This window comes from Nothobranchius furzeri, chromosome 8, assembly GCF_043380555.1.
Source record: "Nothobranchius furzeri strain GRZ-AD chromosome 8, NfurGRZ-RIMD1, whole genome shotgun sequence".
Taxonomy (NCBI): Eukaryota; Metazoa; Chordata; class Actinopteri; order Cyprinodontiformes; family Nothobranchiidae; genus Nothobranchius; species Nothobranchius furzeri.
This window is the reverse complement of record NC_091748.1, coordinates 58,202,096-58,222,965: the sequence shown is the minus strand read 5'-3', so window position 1 is coordinate 58,222,965 and position 20,870 is coordinate 58,202,096. Positions and strand designations below refer to the sequence as shown.

The 20,870-nt window shown below is 41.7% G+C and overlaps 1 protein-coding gene across 2 annotated transcripts in view; it reads right to left on the bottom strand.

Moving 5' to 3' along the window:
* The window catches only part of arhgef18b (rho/rac guanine nucleotide exchange factor (GEF) 18b), a 61,926-nt gene that overhangs the window by 35,230 nt on the left and 5,826 nt on the right, over nucleotides 1-20,870 (bottom strand). The window contains exons 2-10 of one of the 2 annotated variants that reach the window (XM_054752361.2): nucleotides 18,982-19,136; nucleotides 12,393-12,997; nucleotides 12,005-12,128; nucleotides 9,201-9,327; nucleotides 9,049-9,106; nucleotides 8,509-8,553; nucleotides 7,980-8,054; nucleotides 5,084-5,192; nucleotides 4,685-4,808 (exon numbers count right to left, since the gene is read on the bottom strand). In XM_054752361.2, coding sequence (XP_054608336.1) covers nucleotides 4,685-4,808; nucleotides 5,084-5,192; nucleotides 7,980-8,054; nucleotides 8,509-8,553; nucleotides 9,049-9,106; nucleotides 9,201-9,327; nucleotides 12,005-12,128; nucleotides 12,393-12,997; nucleotides 18,982-19,136 — 1,422 coding nt within the window. The remainder of the gene's footprint in view (nucleotides 1-4,684; nucleotides 4,809-5,083; nucleotides 5,193-7,979; nucleotides 8,055-8,508; nucleotides 8,554-9,048; nucleotides 9,107-9,200; nucleotides 9,328-12,004; nucleotides 12,129-12,392; nucleotides 12,998-18,981; nucleotides 19,137-20,870) is intronic. The other variant, XM_054752362.2, reaches the window with a different exon arrangement.

Sequence of the window (20,870 nt, the reverse complement as noted above, 5' to 3'; positions counted from 1 at the left end):
GCAGAATGGTTAAGTCCCCTGAGTGAAACAACGGGACAACATCCACCTGATCCCGCTACAGTAGCGGCTTCTTACCGTTTCAGCAAGACTCCAGGTTGTGTGAATTAGCTACATCCGAACGGAGCCGCACACCCTCACAAATCCTAACAAATCTCATATCTCAAAGTGGTAACAGGTATCTACATTATTGACTTTGTCAAGTTTTGACTCTCCGCTGGGAACAATCTCTGGCACACAAAACACAAACGACGCATTCCACAGGCTGAATCCCCACAGGGCTCGGTTCGAATTAAAGGGACACCCACTTATTTTCCTACTGTAGAAAGCCAGTATATCATAAAATACATGAGCTTTTCCAAACCATAATTTTTAGAACAGGATTCTTCCTCAGAGCAGAGGAGGATATTTTTGCTGAAATTGTGCAGTAATAATTTGCTTTCAAAAAAGTAAAAATAAAAAATCTATTAAAATATTATAAGAAATATTAGTAGGAATATTTATTTGAACATGAGCCAGTTAAAGGTGCAGTGTGTAAGAATAAAGTAGAATTTCTACAGTGAAATAATTCCAAAACAATCTGATGTCTAAATTGTGTTGGAGTTATACTGAAACATATTTAATTCTCAGCCAGATTTTTTCAGTTTTTCTCCTGTCAAAATAAAGGAAGAAGGAACGTAGTTACTGGGTGATTCTCAATGGGTGTTTCTCTGTGCCAAGGAACCTTGCCTTGATGTCTTGGCCCCGCCCCGGTTGCCTAGGATATCCGTCATCGAGAGCCGCCAAGATGTGTTCCAATGCTCATGTTCTACCGAGGCGTGTGTCCTTCGTTTGTTAGCAGTTTAGCTAGCTGAGCAAGGATACATGGGAGGTGTCTTGTAGCCTAGCCTTGGTCAAAAATTACCCACAATACACCGCGGTATTTTCAAAAAGACTGTGGATCAGAAGCCAGCAGCTACTTCGGGGACAATTTAAGTTTAAAAGTAAGTCAACTAATTTCAAATGTTTTTCTTTTAGATCCAAAGAAGTTATCTATTGTTGGTTAGCTGCTTAGTAGTTGTCGCTTCAGTGGCCAGTGGGTAGTAACTCGCCTGTATTTTTAATTTAATAAACATATACACAATTTAAAAAGTAAAAGGCTCATTATATATTTATATTGAAACTAATACATATAAAATATAACGTTATCTCCCATGTCACGTGACGTTACGTGACCACCGTGGAAGCCGCGGTCACATGATGCAAGTCTGTTCCATTTAACCATTTTCTTTGACCAAGGAAGGACAGTGTCCTTGTAAGCAAGGCGCCTGGCCTCGAAAGACATCGCCTCGCAAGGCAAGGCGCCTTGCCTTGACATTGAGAAACACCAAATGTCAAGGAACCTTGCCTTGATGTCTTGTTTCTGTCCCAGTTGCCTAGGAGATACCTCATCGGGAACCGCGAAGGCGTGTTCCAATGTTCAATCAAGGCGTCTGTTCTCCATTTGTTAGCCGTTAAGCTAGCTGAGCAAGTATACACGGAAAGTGCCTTGTAGCCTGGCCTTGGTCAAACATTTCCAAGAATACAGCATGGTATTTTCAAAAGAATGGCAGATCAGCAACCGGCAGCTATTTTGGAGGCAAATTTTCAGTTTAAATATAAGTAAACTAATTGTAGCCATCGGGCTGATATCTAAAATGTCATTTTTTTTAATATCCAAAGCAGTTGGCTATTGTTGGTTAGTTGCAGCTTTGGTGGCTGGTAGTAACTTGCTTACATTTTTAATTTAACCAATAGATGCACAATTTAAAAAGTAAAAGGCGTGTTATACATTCATACTGAAAATTATACATATAAAATATAATGTTACATCATGTGTCATGCTGCTGATGCTTTCAGTGTGAAACCAAGAAGCCATAGCATCTTTTTGTTTTACTCTAATTTCGGGTGAAGCAGGCTAGAGGCTAACATTGAGCTAACAATGCTAACGGTAAATTAGAAGCAAACAGCGGGATCTAAAAATATCTCAAGTTACTTTGTCAATTACCAACAACTCAATTTTACAGGAAAATGTGTGTGTGAAGTGAATAATTCAATAGTGGCATTTTACTTCCTTAAATAAGTCGCTCAGAGCAGCAAGCTGCCAGCCAGACAGTAAACAACCACGCTTCCTCTATTCCAAGGCATATTACCATAATAATTGTAAGTGCTCACTACCGTAAAACACCCAAGAGTGCTAGCACCAGCTATGACAATTAGAGGTTGGAAAAATGATCGATTCTAAGATGCATCGCGATTCAGCCATGCATGATTCTGCATCGATGCAGCAACGTAACATAACGAGATTTTCTCCCTATGTCTATGTCTATGTTCTGGACGTGCGAGGACAATAAAGTTTTGAGGTTTTACAACTAATTCTGAGGGCAGAGTTGCAATGACATGCGCACTGCGTTGCCCTAGCGCCAATTTAAAACAGAAATGGCGGACAGGGATACAGGACGAACATTACCAGTAATCAAAGATGTACCCGTTACATTTAAATCAGATGTCTGGGCTAATTTCGGTTTTGGGATCCTGGATGTGAAAGAATCACTTAACACAGTATTTGTTTACTATTTTTAAGTTCAGTAATATTCTATCTTAAAGCTGCTCTACAGAAAACATTATTTCTTATATTATTTAAGTAATTATAGGCAACACACTTTAAAAATTGCTGCTCAGTATAGTGAATAGATGAATGTTCTGTTTTTCAGGGATATCGAAATAAAAAAGAAATTGAAAACTATTCTACTGCTTTTATTAAGTAATGAAAATTTTTGTGTGAAGAATCGTGATGAATTTCAGACTCTAATCGAATCTCTAGGCAGATAATCGGAATCGGATCGAATCGTGAGGCAGGTAGAGATGCACACCACTAATGACAATGTAGTAATCTACTCATCATCTTACTGTGTGCGACTCGTCTTTGTTTGTCATCTAGAATCTTCTGGTGCTAATCCAAATTTCACAAAACAGGAGTGAGAGAGAAACCGCAGTAACTAAATTTAACCACAGGATGTCATCTTACTTTATTGTTACACATTGCACCTTCAATAAAATCACACAAAGAATGTAAATTTAACTGTAAGACGTGTTAAAGCTGACATGTGAAAAGTTGGTAACAATGGAAGTGCTGTTTAGTTATAACAGCTTGCCATATTTACACAATCATACTAATTGTTGATGTTTGACAATTGTGAGAAATATATATATAAAGTGTGTGTGTGTGTGTGTGTGTGTGTGTGTGTGTGTGTGTGTGTGTGTGTATGTGTGTGTGTGTGTGTGTGTGTGTGTGTGTGTGTGTGTGTGTGTGTGTGTGTGAGTGAGTGAGTGAATGGATGACTGTAGTGTTAAGTGCTTTGGAGTCCTCTGGCTCAGAAAAGTGCTGTACAAGTGCAGATCAGTTCTCATTATTCTTGTTTTCAGGTTATTTCAAAAAGAAAAAGTAGAATGCCCTCTCATTGCCCTGTGTCCGGTGAAATATGCCAGAACACCTTTGTTAAATAAGATATTAGAAACAGTCCTTCATTTTATTCTCTCCAACAGACTAAGGTTTATAAATATTTTGGAAATATTGACACAGGGAGCATGTTGTGGCAGAGATATGTTAAAGAAATGAGCTGATGTCAGCATTCGTCAGTACTGTCAAGTTTCGCAAGTGCTACTAAAACAGAGAAAAGTCCAATTTCTTTGTTCTTTAACTGATGTGAAACTGTCAACCAAGATGCACCGCGTGGATTACATGAAGGCTGCCTTCAGTACCAGTAAAGTCAGAAGATCAGTGGGAAGTCACTACTCTGGATTTGTCATTGCCGTCTGTGTGAATGGTTGAAATAAATTAAATGTTAGCTGGGGGATCAACAAGGAATGGATGTGACTAAAATATAAAGTTTAACTGATTAAAAGGGTTTGCCACATTTGTCAAAGATACAAAGCCTCTCTTTTGGGAATGCCCCATGTAAAAGGATTGTTTTCTGCAAATTTCACAAGAGAAGTTTGCATCCTGACCTACACAGATCGACCCAGATTCTTCCAGATGAACCAACTTCTACTCTCACCAATCCTAACAACCAGGATCTGCACCCAAAAAATGTCACGCTAATTTTTCTATAGACTGTATGGAGATTGAAGTATTATTTTCTTACTCATGCTACATTTTAGATCCAGCACTCATCCAAGTGAATGTCCTTGTTATTTCATCAGGATTTATTTACCAGCTGCTTCTGGAGGGAATGGATAGTGTAAGGTGAGCCCTTTTAGTCAGTGTCTGCAATGACATGGAGACATCTCAGATTTATTGTTTTGTTCATTGAGTTTTTCATAAGCCGATTGTTTTGGGGCTCAAAAGGGCAAAGTCTAGGTTTAAAGGAGTGCTGGTGACATCATATCTTTAACATGTTTATGAAGGGAATTACTGCGACACTTGAGGTGTTAATAATCATTAATGAGTCTCATTTTAATTTTTATAATGTTATGGTTACATTAATGGTGGTGTTTGTTTTAAGTTATTTGCTTTTGTCCTCTAGTAAGTCTTGCATGCATGCCAAAAGTGGTGCATAACTAAGCATGTATGTGTGTATGTGTGTGTGAGCAGAGCACCTGTGCACATGTGTGTCAAGTCGTGAGCAAGCGTGGGTTCATGTACATCTGCGACTGTGGTTCCACTCACTGTTGCACTGCAGGTCATGCTTGTTCTGCAGGGTCTTGCTGCACAGTGAGCAGGTGGTGGAGCTGGTGAAGGAGCCTGGCACCAATTGGTGCATGTTGCTGTACACTTTCTCTTGGTTCTTACTCTGCAGAGGAACGAGAAGAAGCAAATGCATAAAGGAAGGTCTGTCCATGCAAGTATGTGTATTCTTCATATATTACACGGTTGTGCTTCATACCACATAACTGTGTCAGAGGCAGAGTGTGTAATAGAGTTTGTGTGAGAAGATACTGTGCACCACGTGAAAAAGTGTTTACACATGGAGTTTATTTTTGTGATAGAAAGTTCTAATGATGGAAACACAAAAAGCCACGAGCATGCTGCTGTTCAGCTATGACGCTACTCATCCGTGGTGTTTACCCTGTCTTTATAGAAGGAGTGGGACACCCTGTTCTTCAGAGAACTGAAGGTCCTTTTCACCTTGGTGCCTCTCTCAATCTTCTCTGAACGTTCCTCCTCCTCCTCATTCCTGATGGAATAAGAGTAAATAAAAATTTTTCATTAGATATTAATTTATATTTAGTTAATATTTTTAAAAATGTTTTGTGGGGTTCTTTAAAGCGACAATGTGCATTTTCCCTGGCGATAGGGGGCAGTACATCACTAAATCATTGCAAGTAAGCAGTATTTTGGTTACCAACGGATGCCCATTAGGGCCAAAAATCCCTGGGAGTGCAACCTCTAGAAAAATAACAAGCACATCAGAGTCCTGTTCATCACTGACAATGAGTGAAGAGGTAAATGTGTAAAACAATGTTTATGAAAGGCAAAAGTTTTGTAACATTTGTTACAAATCATTAAATGCATTTTGTCCTCATGGGCTCACTTCCTCTCCCTCCCCCTTCACAATAAAACCCAGTTACACTCAAACAGATTACACCACAGCCCAGAGACTTAGATATAATTTAAACTTCTGCATCGGTTTGGAGACACACAACATCATTATGTGTCGGTGCAAGAGCTTGTCGATGGGCTTGCAGAGGGTGACGGAGACATGCCCAGCTTTTTAACCATCTTACATAAAAAAATTTCAACAACATTTCGATGGTTGTTTCCAGAGATTACAGTTAAAAATGACACGTCTCTTTAAACAAGTAGAAACATTTTTGGTTTATATGTGATTTAATATGGCACAATATCTTCAGGCACTTGAGGAGTACAGACGCTTCCCGCTTTCGCTCCCTTATCTTTTTTCCAAGGCTCTTTGTCCTGTCTGCCCACAGAGCGCTTCTCTGCATTTCTTTTGAAAAACTATTTTTTTACTAACCATGGATTTGATAAACTGGTCATTCAATGCAATCGATAAGATTTTTTGAAAAATGAGAACGGAGCAGGGGGCTCCCACATGTCCACAGGGGTCACACCCGGTGGGATATATTTTGGATTCCTGGAAGGAGTGGAAGATCATATAACTCTCCCAGCTGTCCATTGAGGACATCGAAGACGTGTGGATATTTGTTCTGATGATCCCTGGATTTCTCCTGATTGGAGTGGGAGGATATCTGGTTTTCTGGAATTTTGGGAAGACGGGAGCGATTGGAGGGCGACCCGCATCCACGGAAAGCACCGTCCGTGTGGAGACTTCTCAGACTGGGACGTTACTCGAGGTGAATCGTTAGCTGGACAATGTTCTAACTGCGATACTGGTATTAGTGCGCAAAATGGATGTCATCTCGGACAGAGTCACCGGACGGTATGGACAGTTTTAAAAACCCAAAATTGGCTTCACTGAAGGACTGGAAATGATCAGTTTAAAGACTGAAGGCAGAGAGGAAAATTATCTAAGCCTGACCCAAACAAATTCTTGTTATCTGAATCTGACACCCTGGTAGCCTTGAGCAGCAAGCAACTAAAACCCCCACGAAGGAATGTAGACAGATGCTGTGAAAACCTGACCCCCCCGCCCCCCCGCCCCCCCCGCCCCCCCGCCTTCGGATGGGTGGACTTCAGTCTGGCGAGGTCATCAGCTGGAGGAGTCAATGTACTCTTCGCTTGTCCCAAGGTCTCCCTCCCACCTGTGACTGTACAGTAGATGAGCGCCATAAATGGCTGCTCTCGCTGGGGGAAACAGGATCCCAGGATCCCAACACAGCCCCCCCCCCCCCCCCCCCCCCACCTTCCTATTGGAGTCTCATGTTATGTTGTGTTGTCTGAAGTCTGTTGCATATCTGTTTGAGGTGTGTGTTTTTTTTTTTTTTTGCAGAGCAAAGCTGCCCTCCTGGAGGGAGGGTAACTCTGAATTGCCTCTTTTTTTCCCTCCACCTGAACCAATCCTCATGTAACCCTCTCATCTCTATTAAGGTAGTGCGACTCAGGGTTGCGAATGACCGCAGTCACCAATTCTTGTCATGTGTCTTGCCCATGTATGTCTGATCTCTGAATTGTGTGTACTGAAACTCTAATTTACCCCTGGGATTAATAAAGTATTGATTGATTGATTGATTGATTTATATATTGATTGATTTACTTTTGTGTCCTTTTATATTTGCATTTCTGCAAAATTCTTTAAAACAGGACAGACTAACAAATTAGCTCAATAAAGAAACATATTTTGTGAAGTACCGACTCACTGTATTTCTGCTCAACACATCAGGCTGGTGTCATTTGTCTACTTGCATCAACTTCATGCTATTTTTTTATCAAAACATAACACTGTTACTTGTTAAATGTTGGTGACATTAAATAATTAATTATATTGTTTAAATTATTGTATTATTTGGGCACTGAAAGGCTTCAACACACAACCTCAGGTGTTCTATTTAAAGCCAGTCACACAAGATATTTTCACTCAAGTGGGCGTGGGATTATTGCACAGGTGGTAAATACCCAGAGGTGTTAATCTATTAGCAAATGTTTATTGGGTTGCATAGCTAAATTTTTTCTCTGTATTAAATGCATTTTACCAAAGGTCTGTCTAATCAATGGGTCTTGAATAATGTGGCTCATGCAATAATCTCATCTCCATAGAAAACAGGTAGGTTGTTTTTTATTCTGTTATCGCTCATGTTTGCAGAACTGTGAGTCATGGCTGATCTGCAGCAAAACACAATCAGTGCACGACTGCGTTTAGTTGAAAAGACAGTGTCAATGTGAGTCATGCAAAAGTGTTGAAGAGTAATAATACCTAAAGCAGCTTTTTATTAAACTGATCAAACATTTTTGAGTTGTTCCTCACAACTACTCAATGCAACCCGACTTCAGTTAAGTACATTTCTGAATTCCCACAGCTTTATTCATAAAAAGGGGCCATACTCACTCCTTAGATAGGAACTCGTACCAAGTGACACTTTCTGAATTGTTGGCGTCTGAACTGTTGCGTTTCTGCTTTGTTCTGTGAAGGACAATTAAGAAACGTTCATGCAGAGAAGTTCCAACACGAGACGGGTCCAACTATAAACCTTAAATGTCCATAAGAGATGAACCTGTCATGGCCAAAGTTTATACAGATGAAAAAAACAAATGCAATCTGACAGTGGAAGGTGATTTGTGTTGCTGTGAACCTTTAAGATTGTACTTTTAGTGCTCCACAGATCCTTTCCAGGGCTTATGACACACCGTGTGACAGCGCATCCAGCAGACTCGCATGCAAAAATCATGCATGCACTCACAGTACGATTTGCACTTGCGCGCGCGCGCGCGCACACACACACACACACACACACACACACACACACACACACACACACACAGCCCCGTGTCAACACTTGGCTCTGTTGATGCTCGAAAAAGAGATGTCGTTAGAACATCACCAGAGGCGTGCAGACCTCCCTCCCTTGTTTACTTACCCGTGGTACAGCTTTAGCTCCTGCAGAACTTTCTGTACCATCAGCCTAAGACAAACAAAAGACTGACACTGAGTAGGGTAGGCGGGTGGGGGTTTAGGGCAGGGCTGATGGGAACTAGGAGTCAACATGTGATTTAGAGAAAAATCAGAGTGCACCTATGCATATTTATTGCTGTCCCACACACTTACACAAAGGCGCCGTATGCAGCTAAGAGTTAGGATAGTGGGAGGGGGAGACTATGCACACGTGGCATGGAGCTGAAATGTCGGGAGAACAGGGAAAGCCCGTCTGTTAAGTGGGAGTTACGCACACTATTTACAACTACAGAACATTATGTGCACAAACCATTCAAGAGCTAAGAGTATAATTTACAAAACATGTCTGAAATGTAAATCATATCAGAGGTGCATCCCTTTTCTCTTCCAAGCATCGTTTAACCGGCACTGCCAGAAAGATGTCTGCATCTTCAGGAAAGCAGGTAAATCTTGTGTATCATCTCTACTCAGATGGCAGAGGTTATCTATGATGATGTATACTCACATGTGGCTTTGTCCTTCAGTGGAGTGTAGGCTTTCTTCAGGGTCAAATTCCTCAGCCACTGGACAGAAAGACAAATTAGTCTAGCATGTAAATAGCTGCTTTCAAAGTCCATAACTCTCAATTTTACATCAAGAAACACGTTGGCCCCCCACCTCCTGCCGCCCTGGCGGCCTGTTTGGATGTCTGCAAAACACGAGAAATGTGTGCCGCACGGGAACATTCGTCTGTGGCGAGGATCTGTGAGCGGGAGTACAGCTGCCTGCCAGGCCCGCCGGTGGCCTGGAGAGGAAAATAAACACACATGCATGTCTTGTGCTCATCTGACCTGTTTTACATCCACTTCCCACCATGCAACAAAAACTGTATTGAGATACATTTTGCTTACATTGGCCTTTATTGGCTGCTAATCTACAGAACATTTTGCCATTTTTGGTCACCTTTGTCATAAAGTTCCCCTCAGTTAGGCACAATATTCTTAATGATGAATCTTCTACTGAGTGTGGACTTATATGGTATCGAACTTGAAGTCGTGGTCATCTATCAGTACAAATATAAAAACACATTCATGGGAAGAGCATCGTTTCAAACCATACTATGAAGTGCAGCTAATCAGGAGAGAGAGTGAAAGAATTACAGTAACTATTAAAACAGAACCTTACGAGTGATCTCAGGCAATACTTTGGCACATTAAAGCTTCAAAGGCCAGTTAAGCCTTTATATAATCATCGCTCATAAAACAAGCCTCACTTTCATTTAATTATTTAATTAAATAACAGTAACAGACAAATAAATGCAGCTCTGCTGTACTAGACCAGCTCTATACACTTACGGGGGTCCCAGAGGGTGCATATATAGAAGTATTTTGTAAATTTGGAGAAAGCATTTGTCTGTGTCCATGGGGGCCCTGTGGGGGGTACTCCAGGAGTATGGGGTACCAGGCCCTCTGATATGGGCTCTGTACGCCCTGTATGACCGGTGTCGGAGCTTGGTCCGCATTGCCGGCAGTAAGTCGGGCTCGTTCCCAGTGAGAGTTGGACTCTGCCAAGGTTGCCCTTTATCACCGATTCTGTTCATCACTTTATAACTTTCTAGGATTTCTAGGCAGCCAAGGTGTTGAGGGGATCTGTTTTGATGGCCTGACGATCAGGTCTCTGCTTTTTGCAGATGATGTGGTCCTGTTGGCTTCATCAGAACGTGATCTTCAGCTTTCGCTGGAGCGGTTCACAGCCAAATGTGAAGCAGCTGGGATGAGAATCTACTCCTCCAAATCTGAGACCATGGTTTTGAGTCTGAAAAGGGTAGAATGCCTTCTCCGAGTCGGGGATGAGGTCCTGCTTCAAGTGGAGAAGTTTAAGTATCTCTAGATCTTGTTCACAAGTGAGGGAAAGCTGGAGCATGAATTAGATAGGTGGATTGGTGCTGGATCTACAGTGACGTGGGCATTGTACTGGTCTGTTGTGGTGAAGAGAGAGCTGAATCAGAAGGCGAAGCTCTCGATTTACTGGTTGATCTACGTTTCTACCCTCGCCTATGGTCACGAGCTTCGGGTAGTAACAAAAAGAATGAGATCACAGATACAAGCGGCCAAAATTAGTTTTCTCCCGCAGGGTGGCTAGGCTCTCCCTCAGAGATAGGGTGAGAAGCTCAGTCATTCGGGAGGTGCTTGGAGTAGATCTGCTGCTCCTCCACATCAAGAGGAGCAAGTTGAGGTGGTTCAGGCATCTGATTAGGACGCCTCCTGGATGCCTCCCTGGTGAGGTTTTCTGGGCACGTCTAACTAGAAGAAAACCTAAAGGAAGACCCAGTACACACTGGAGGGACTATGTCTCATGGCTGGCCAGGGAACACCTTAGGAATCCCCTGGAGGAGCTGGCCCAAGGCTGGGGAGAGGGAAGTCTGGGCCTCTCTGCTTAGGCTGCTGCCCCTGCGAGCCGACCCCAGATAAGTGGACGAAAGTGAAGGGATGGATGGACAAATAAAATTGGTCATTTCCACTTGTAGATCCACCATCAGAGGGCAGTAGACTGGATGTGGCAGGTTTTTAATAAAGGAACAAATCCTGATACTGCCATGGTTGGTCTAGAGTTCTAGGCTAAATTCTGGACACTTTGAAACAGGAACTGGTTTGATGTGACTTTACATAAAATTCTATTTTAAAATTCTAAATGGAATGCAGCCACCGTTGACTGACATGTCTTCACGATGTCTGCATGATAGATTTATCACATTACAGGGTTTTCCTTTCATTTGGAAACATCTCCAAGCTCAGCAAGACCGCAAAAATGGTGATGCCTGACAGAGGCAACCACCTGATCTGCTGCAGCAGGTTCGTCACATAACATGTCCTCATGATCATCATGTGAACACATGGACATGTCCAGCAGTTAGTCAGCTCTATGGGATGTTTCGTTATCTGTTTCTACTAAATTCGTGATTCTCTAGGAGACATCTGTTTGAGGTCAAATGCTTGTTGATTGTTTTGTGAACAAGCTGTTTTCATTTAGGCAAGAAGGAAATAAAGGGAACAGGTTTTAAAGTTTGGATTCTCTAAAGACCATAGAAAAGTTACCTAGGGGTTATATTTTGTCTTCTAAATGTTTATTTCTTAATAAAAACTGATGTGCATTCAACTGGGCACCAATCCTAAAACTTAAGTTTTCTTATTTTGAAAAGTTTAGAAGAGTCGCTCTCTGTTGATCCAAAATAAAACCAGGTCATCATTACATGTTTTCACTTCATGATCGGCTCCTACTAACTACAGTTGATTGTCAAACTCACAACAAGAGGGCAACAGAAGCTCTTCTTTTACTCCTGTTCCAGTAATGTTGATTAAATTTGACACTGTGCTGGAGTTTTCGAAAATAACCACTTTAAATTTGGAAAACATGTACATATTAGTTCAGTTTTTTTAGAGATTTATTATAGTTTTGTGTTAACACGTTTTCAGACAAATTACCTTAGAGCTGGAAGCGTCCGGCTCATCTCCAGGACACTGGGTGGACTGGAAGAGACTGTTCAGTTGCTCCTCATCATTGTCCCTCTCTCCATTGTTGTCTATGGCCGCGGTGTCCAGACTCAGCCTGACAGCGTAACGTAGCGGCACACGCACAAAGCAGAGGGACATTGAAAAGAAGCTGTCACTCAAACAAAACATCCAATCGAGGCACTTGATTAAAATGGCTTAAATAAGAGAAGTAACAAAACCAGGAAGAAAACAATGAGTGACTAGAACAAAAACATTCTCACTTCGAAACTTTAAAACCTCAATATGATTGATCAGATTTAGGTGACTTCACAGAATAGCACCCATCAGTCTTCTTACTACTGTCTATTTTTCATCTTACCTCCTGCCAGAGTTCAGCGGGGACAGAGGGACTCCCCAGCTGTGCCTCCTGGACGTTGACATGGATCGGACCAGAATGGGAAAGCTGTCCAGGTCTGGCTTGCCATCAAAATCCATCATCGCTTGATCTTTTACTCCTTCTAGTCCTGTTTTTGGTTTTACTGTTTCCATTGATCCCAGTAGGCCATTTAAAGTAATTGTGGACCTTAGATCTCCCGTAAGGCCAGTGGAGTCACTGCTGTCAATAACACATTCAGAGAGCAGCTGAGCTCCAACAAACTCATGAGGAAGTTCCTCTGGAGGTTGTCCGTAGGAAGGAAATGACGGGGCATTGGCCTGTGGCAAGTGTATCGTGTGAGGTGTGTGTGAGTGCTGGTTACTGGTTGGACCGTGTACGTTTAGAGGCAGCTGTGAAGCAGCGCTTTGTGGCGTTTTGCACTCAAGGATTTTTGTTGATGCAGGAGTCTGAGGGATCAGTGCTGCTCCCTCCAGGTCTTTGAAGAACTCGGAGTCTCGGAAAGAGGAGCAGAGGCCCTGAAGGTCCTCCACGCTGCTGTTCTCCTCCACAAAGGGACAGTCGTAGTCACTGACTACTGAACAGGCATCCTGAGGAAGAAGTCACACCCAAAAAATTGTTAAAGAAGTGTAGAAGATAAGAGATAAAAGATAGGAGGACTGAAGTGGGATTACACTGGTGTGAAGTTTTCATTCAGATATTCAGGGATGCTTTTACTGAAATCACTTAGGATCAGCGGTGATGGTGCTAAAACAGCGTTTTTCCTATGCAAAGAATGAATGCAAGAAGTCAAAGTTCTACACAAATCATTTATTAGCTTATTGATCGAGTTTGAGAAAACTACTGTCAAACCACCACATTGTAGTTTTTGATTTGAGGCGTTGGCTGTTGTAATCTGTGGGTTAAGTGAAAGCAGAAGTGACCAGGGGCCTCATTTATCAAGCTTAATCACGCACAAAACGGGGTCGGAAAACTACGTAAGCAAATTTCCACGCGAAGTTTGGAATTTATGAAAGAAAACAGCGAAAAAATGTGTGCAACTTTAAGTTGACTAAGGACCTTGCTTACGCACAATTTGGACATGGAGAGCACCTGCAGTGCTGCTGCTGAGAAGGATAAAATTATGAAATCCTGCAGCAGTATCACTTGTACCGCTTCGTTTTCACACAGAACAAGACCCCCCACATGCACACACAAGCGTGCATGTACACACACATGTGCGCACACTCACACACACACACGTACACACACACACACAGCCTAAAGCACAGAATACGGAATGCAGATTATCAGCAGGGGGACAGATTGAGACAGAATGTCATGCGTCTGTGACAGTGTGTGTCCTGTCACTGCGACCCAATTGATTATGCACCCTGGCTACTTGTACAGGGGGATCTCCATTTGTCTGACTGGTTAGCGCGTGTGACTTTCACCCGGGAGTCTGGGGATTGAATCCTGATTGGACCTTTTTTTATATCCGCCACAGATCTCTGAAGAATTCACAACATTGACGGCTTCAGCAAAGCTGTACCACTCCGTGAATTTTCTCTTATTTGTTTTGCAAAAGCACTTCCTTTCATTTCTCCACCTCACCCACAGGTACCTCAACTTCTGCTTCTGTGAAATTGCGCTTCCTTGATCTGCCTTGATCTACGGTCGCCATCGTCATTGGCGGAGCGTTGCAACAGCCGGCTTATGTATATGCATGAGATCCACAAGGCACTTTGCATTGACTATTTATGGCAGTAAGTGGGCGTGGTGAGGGCGGGATGTGACTAAAATGCAGCTGAGAACCTTTCTAGATAGTCTCCGATTTATGAAGCGGAGATTGCGTGCAGCTGTGCGTACTCCATGTTTGATAGAACACAAACCTACTTGGCATAAGTACATTTTTTTGCTGAGCTTAAGTACGGTTTTAGTAAGTATTCTACGCAATGTTTGATAAATGAGACCCCTGAGTAGGAGTTAAAGGTGTGGTTCACTCATTTAATCCAGACATTTTCAGTGGTCTCTAGTAGGAAGGATTGCCTTGTAAGTCAGACTCGGGGAGGCATTGGTGTGCCTGTTTCAGGAACTAGAAGTGAGCCACATCGGAGCTGAGCTGAACACAGCAGGATTTGGAGTCTTATTTCCTGATATCTGGACAGTGTTGGGAGTAACGCGGTACAAAAGTAATTAACTACTGTAATGCATAGCTTTTTGCTGTAATGTGGTAATGTAAGGCATTACAGGGAAAGAAAATGGTAATATTTACTCGGTACAATTGTCAGTAACGCGGTAATTACAACGCATTTTTAAACCCAGAATCAAGATGCGGGTTTCCTAAAAATTCAAATTGCGGGAAGCCTGAAAAAAGATCCAATATCCACATATATGACGTCATTTATGGACTCAGCTTTGCGGGCATTCTATGAGCAGAGAGGACGCAGCGGTAATGGCTCAAATACTCCAGCTGCGTCATGCGCACGGCCGCTGTTATATTCACAAAACCGCTCCACCAAAACAAAGTAATTTGATTGCGATCATTTATATCCGCCCATATTCTCTGGTACTCCATGTAATTTTCATCTGAGTTCATAATCTGTGCACCGGTGATTTCAACTCATTGCTGCTGGAGCGCAGCGCGAAGCTTTTTTATTTATTTATTTATTTATTTATTTTTGCGTTTGGTAGATCCCTTTAGCTGATTAGTTAGAAAGTAGGAAATCTAGGAAACAGTTTTTCTGGAAGACGGAGAAAACATGCAGCATGCAGGAAGGTTAGAGAGAGAAAGGGCAGGAAATTATTCAAATAAAATCAAGAAAAAAAGTTCTTGAAAATAAAAAAATAGGTAGATTTATCCCCAATACACATTTTACCAGTGAAAAGCAATAATATACATAAGCATTTTAATATTTATACATGTGATAGAATCAGATCACACCAGAAGTCAGTCCCACATCCAGGGCCGTATCAAGGCATTTGGGGACCAAGGCAAATATACAGGTGCTGGCCAGTAAATTAGAATATCATCAAAAGGTTGAAAATATTTCAGTAATTCCATTCAAAACGTGAAACTTGTACATTATATTCATGCAATGCACACAGACCAATGTATTTCCGATGTTTATTACATTTAAATTTGATATTTATAGGTGACAACCAATGAAAACATCAAATCTGGTATCTCAGAAAATTAGAATATTCTAAAGGCCAATGAAAAAATGTTTGTTTCTCTAATGTTGGCCAAATGAAAAGAATGAACATGAAAAGAATGTGCATGTATAGCACTCAATACTTAGTCGGGGCTCCTTTTGCCTCAATAACTGCAGTAATGCGGCGTGGCATGGACTCGATCAGTCTGTGGCACTGCTCAGGTGTTATGAGAGCCCAGGCTGCTCTGATAGTCGTCTTCAGCTCCTCTGCATTGTTGGGTCTAGCGTAATGCATCCTCCGCTTCACAATACCCCATAGATTTTCTATGGGGTTAAGGTCAGGCGAGTTTGCTGGCCAATCAAGGACAGGGATACCATGGTCCTTGAACCAGGTGCTGGTGGTTTTGGCACTGTGTGCAGGTGCCAAGTCCTGTTGAAAGGTGAAGTCTGCATCCCCATAAAGTTGGTCAGCAGCAGGAAGCATGAAGTGCTCTAAAACTTCCTGGTAGACGGCTGCATTGACCCTGGACCTCAGGAAACAGAGTGGGCCAACACCGGCAGATGACATGGCACCCCACACCATCACTGACGGTGGAAACTTTACACTGGACCTCATGCAACGTGGATTCTGTGCTTCTCCGCTCTTCCTCCAGACTCTGGGTCCTTGATTTCCAAAGGAAATGCAGAACTTGCTTTCATCAGAAAACATAACTTTGGACCACTCAGCATCAGTCCAGTCCTTTTTGTCCTTGGCCCAGGCGAGACGCTTCTTGCGCTGTTTCTTGTTCAAGAGTGGCTTGACACACGGAATGCGACACCTGAATCCCATGTCTTTCATGAGTCTCCTCGTGGTGGTTCTTGAAGCGCTGACTCCAGCTGCAGTCCACTCTTTGTGAATCTCCCCCACATTTTTGAATGGGTTTGTCATCACAATTCTCTGCAGGGTGCGGTTATCCCTAGAGCTTGTACACTTTTTTCTACCACATTTTTTCCGTCCCTTCGCCTGTCTGTTAATGTGCTTGGACACAGAGCTCTGCGAACAGCCAGCTTCTTTAGCAATCACCTTTTGTGTCTTGCCCTCCTTGTGCAAGGTGTCAATGATTGTCTTTTGGACAGCTGTTAAGTCAGAAGTCTTCCCCATGATTGTGGTGCCTTCAAAACAAGACTGAGGGACCTTTTAAAGGCCTTTGCAGGTGTTTTGAGTAAATCAGCTGATTAGAGTGGCAGCAGGTGTCTTCTATATTCAGCCTTTTCAGAATATTCTAATTTTTTGAGATACCAAATTTGGAGTTTTCATTAGTTGTCACTTATGAATATCAAATTTAAATGTAATGAACATTGGAAATACATTGGTCTGTGTGCATTGCATGAATATAATGTACATGTTTCACGTTTTGAATGGAATTACTGAAATATTTTCAACCTTTTGATGATATTCTAATTTACTGGCCAGCACCTGTAGGCTTGGAGCCCCCACCACCTTACTCCCTGCTCAGTTAATATAAGATGGCAGCGCGCTGAGAGTACAGATTATTGTTGCTTTCATTTAATAAACAATCATTTTAAAGCACTGTTATCATATCTGACTGTTTTTAACAGCAACCCTAGCTCAGACACCACATCACCTTCCACATATATGTCATGAGCTCACTGAGCGTCACATTACCAGATTCATACTGAAGTTGTTTTGGTGAAAGTTACTTCAAGTAATGCAAAAGTAGTGTAATGTCTTACATTTTAAAATCAATAATATTGTAATGTAATTAATTACTTTAAAATGAGGGTAACAAGTAATAAATACTGCATTACAGTTTTGAAGTAACTTGCCCAACACTGTATCTGGACATCTCGGATTGGAACAATGTTATCACAGACTACATTTACTTTGCAACGTTGATGTCTCGTCTCAATGAATAACACAAGTCTGGAGGAGTTCTGCTATGAGGTAAAGTTGCTAATGCCAACAGTTAGCAACTAGTTGAGACGTTCTCTGCTGTTTCCTGGATGTTAAACCAACAACTTCTTCCCCATCGTGAGTCAAGATGGGTGAGTCCATGAACGTTAGGTGTCAGGATTTTCAAATCCTAGAGTTTCACAGTCTATTTTCTATCAGAAGCTAATGCAGGAGACAGGTGTAGGAGACTATTTTCATGTTCAGCCTGCATGAAAAACTCATTGTGACCAATTATAATTAGAAATAATTAAAAATGATGTTTTCAGTGAACCACACCTTTAAATAGACTTTAAAAATATGTCAAATCACATCTGAGACCCAATATCTATTTATAATAAAACTAAAATAAATGTTGTTAGACCACATGCTACAAGTGAATCTATCTAAAGACACTAACATGACTTAATTGAGGGTGGATGTCAGCTGCAGTCTGAGAGCACCAGTCAGGTTTCACTTCTGCATCTAAATTTGAATCCAGCTAATTTACTGTTGGGTGTGAGCTGTGGTATTTCTGCATCTAGGGCCAGTGGGGCCGGGCCCCACCAGACGTTGCTGTGGGGCTTTATGCTCACTTAAAATCCTTTCTAAGTGCTACATTTGAACATGCAACCAACTATGGCCACTGGACATAAATTTTAAGCTCAAAACTAAACTGAAGTCACCTCACAAACAGTTGCATGCATGTTTCTGCTGCAGTTGATCTATGACAACTACCTACAGGATGCCTTATCTGTGATTGTTTCACAGCTCAAAATTATCACACCACCAGTGACCCCTGCTGAGTTTTCAACACTGAACGATCAAGACATCTACGCGGATGTCACACAATGGGGCAGCCAAGGTTAATGCAGTGGCCATGCTGACCACTGAAAACGAGTTCATTCACAGACAGAAGAGTAATTGAAAAGTTTGCCCAGATGAAACATGCATTTTTTCTGTTAAGCACAGATGAATGACCCTTTATTTGTAGTTTCATATATAAAAATGTTGTATTTTTGAATATTTACATATTTATAGTGTGCTGTTTTGTTTCATTTAATGCTGATCAAAGTCAGGTTGTTTGCATCACAGAAGAATCAGCATCCGTTGAGTTGTTGTGCCCCATTTAACGCATCATACCAGAGACACCACTGGGTGTGAGGAAAAATGTGAGAACTTCCTCTGCAGATGTTTGAATCTTCACATTTATGATACTTTGATGAAGCTGCAAAATAGAAAACCCTCAATGTTTTTACTTTTGAGATCTGCACAAGAGAGAATCTGAGTTTTATTCCGATGTTGTTGCTTCAGATATAATTACCCCTTTCTCTTTTACGACAGTAATTGCATGCAACTCCAACTGTCTGGTGGTTTAAATAAACAGGAACTCAGTTTCAACTGCAGCTTATAGAAGGTCGTGTCACTTCTGGGTTCAATAAGAAAGGGTATTTTGTTAGGTTCAGCCAAATTTGGTGGGAAGCTGGAAGAGATTGTATTTAGTATTTACCTGGTCATCACTGCTGCTACCAAAGAACACATCCTCTGTGATGGAGGCTGGGGTTGGTGACGAGAACAGTCCTTTCCTATTGGAAGGATGAGGATGGAGGCTCAGTTGGTTGCCGGGATTCCCGCAGGACTGACTACATGGCTTACACTCGGATGCTAAAAAACAAGGGATTTGATTAGAGTTTATCGATGTCATCTCTTTAAAATTCATCCAGAGCAGCAACAGAAAGAGTTTGCTGATGGTATCAGCCGTACAGCACCTGTGCAATCATTCAGATGTACACCCTGCTCCAGCCTCTTGCTGAAAGCTCCTTTACATTTTCATTACATAAACAGATTCCTTTATTCAATAATGCCACAAACCACTGTCGCTGCTAGCAACCCATCTGTAGGTCAGCATTAGTTTCCATGCAAGTGGTGGAGAGCGGGATTGTTTAGCAGCCTGAGAGGTGGTCAGTCACGTCAAACATGGGAAACTCACACTGTGAGAGGGAACCGTACACAGCCAAGGGTAATGTGATTAAAATGATTACTTTAACGCTACTGAACTGATCCAAAACAAAGATATCAGTCTTGTGCTGTCAGATGGTTGAGTCCATCTGAAGAGGGCAGATCCATATCTCATACAGGTTACAAAATCCTCCTTTTGTAAGGGGACACCTCCAGTAAATCCAGGATTTAGCCTAAGCCAGCCTTGCTCTAAAGATCTGATGAAAACAGCTTCAGCCCGTTTAACATAAGAGTTTAATTTCTCTGATTTATCTGAAGTGTGTAACGCTGCAGCACGTGGATCCTTTTTTACACTTCAAAAGCAAAATCATGTCATTACAATACTTATTTGAATTATTTTTTATTAAACATTAATTAAATTTAGTCTCTACACGCTCCTCTGAGTTTCACTCACCCCACAGATCAGCAACAAAACTCAAAGTAGGACTGAAAGGCAAAGGTGACCTAAACGACAACCTAATTCCTAAAAACGCAAAGTTTATATGATGCGGACAGAAATGTGTCAGCTGCTCTGAACAAGTCATAAAGGTTTCAAACTGCTGTTGTTAACGTGTGTCAAAGACTTTCTAAAAAGGGGCGTAATATGTCCTGGAAACGTAAATACTGACAGTCTGGCGTGTAGGTTGTAGTGATGTGTAGTGACACAAACTGCAGAGTGAAACCAGCTGAATACTTTCAGCTTGTGCTTCTACTGTAGCGTGCAGCAAGAGGTACATGGTGGTAAAATGTGATCAGAAACAAGGAGAAATTCTGCTGAATTTTGCACCAGTTTTCATGCGACTTACGGGTTAGCTTGATGTTGGGACCAAGATTATTTTATGCCAAATCATATATGCTTTTGCATGATGCAATATTAGTTTCAGCTTCCATTGTGTCAAGGTTCCAGAATAAAGCGATTGACGATATTCCATTTTTGTGAACAATGACCAATTTGTAGTTTTGGAGGCATGCCAGCTATCTGTCTGAGCTCAAAGTGACCAGGAATCGACCAGTCCCCTTAAGGTATTTTAGGGGCCAATACAATTTCAATTTTTCTAAATTACAATCAGAGTTAAGAATATTTCAGGCACTATTACCGTATTTTTATGTAATATATTTTTATTGTAATGTCCCTTTATAACAGTATTTCTTCAAAGGCTAGCGTAAGATTCAGGTCAACTTCCTTTGTGGTCTGCTGGTGTGCCAAAAAAAGCGCTGAGTCACAAAAGTCACCTTCTTTCTGAGAAAGGCTGTTCGACAAAAGGTTTTAGTTTCGAGTGTAATGACCTTGTGCTACCCAGCGTGTCTGCCAACTGTCTGTCTTTGCTCTGGTCTGACATAACCATCAAACTATTTAAATGAGTTTAATCCAACAGAATCCAACAATCCTTCATAAATAAA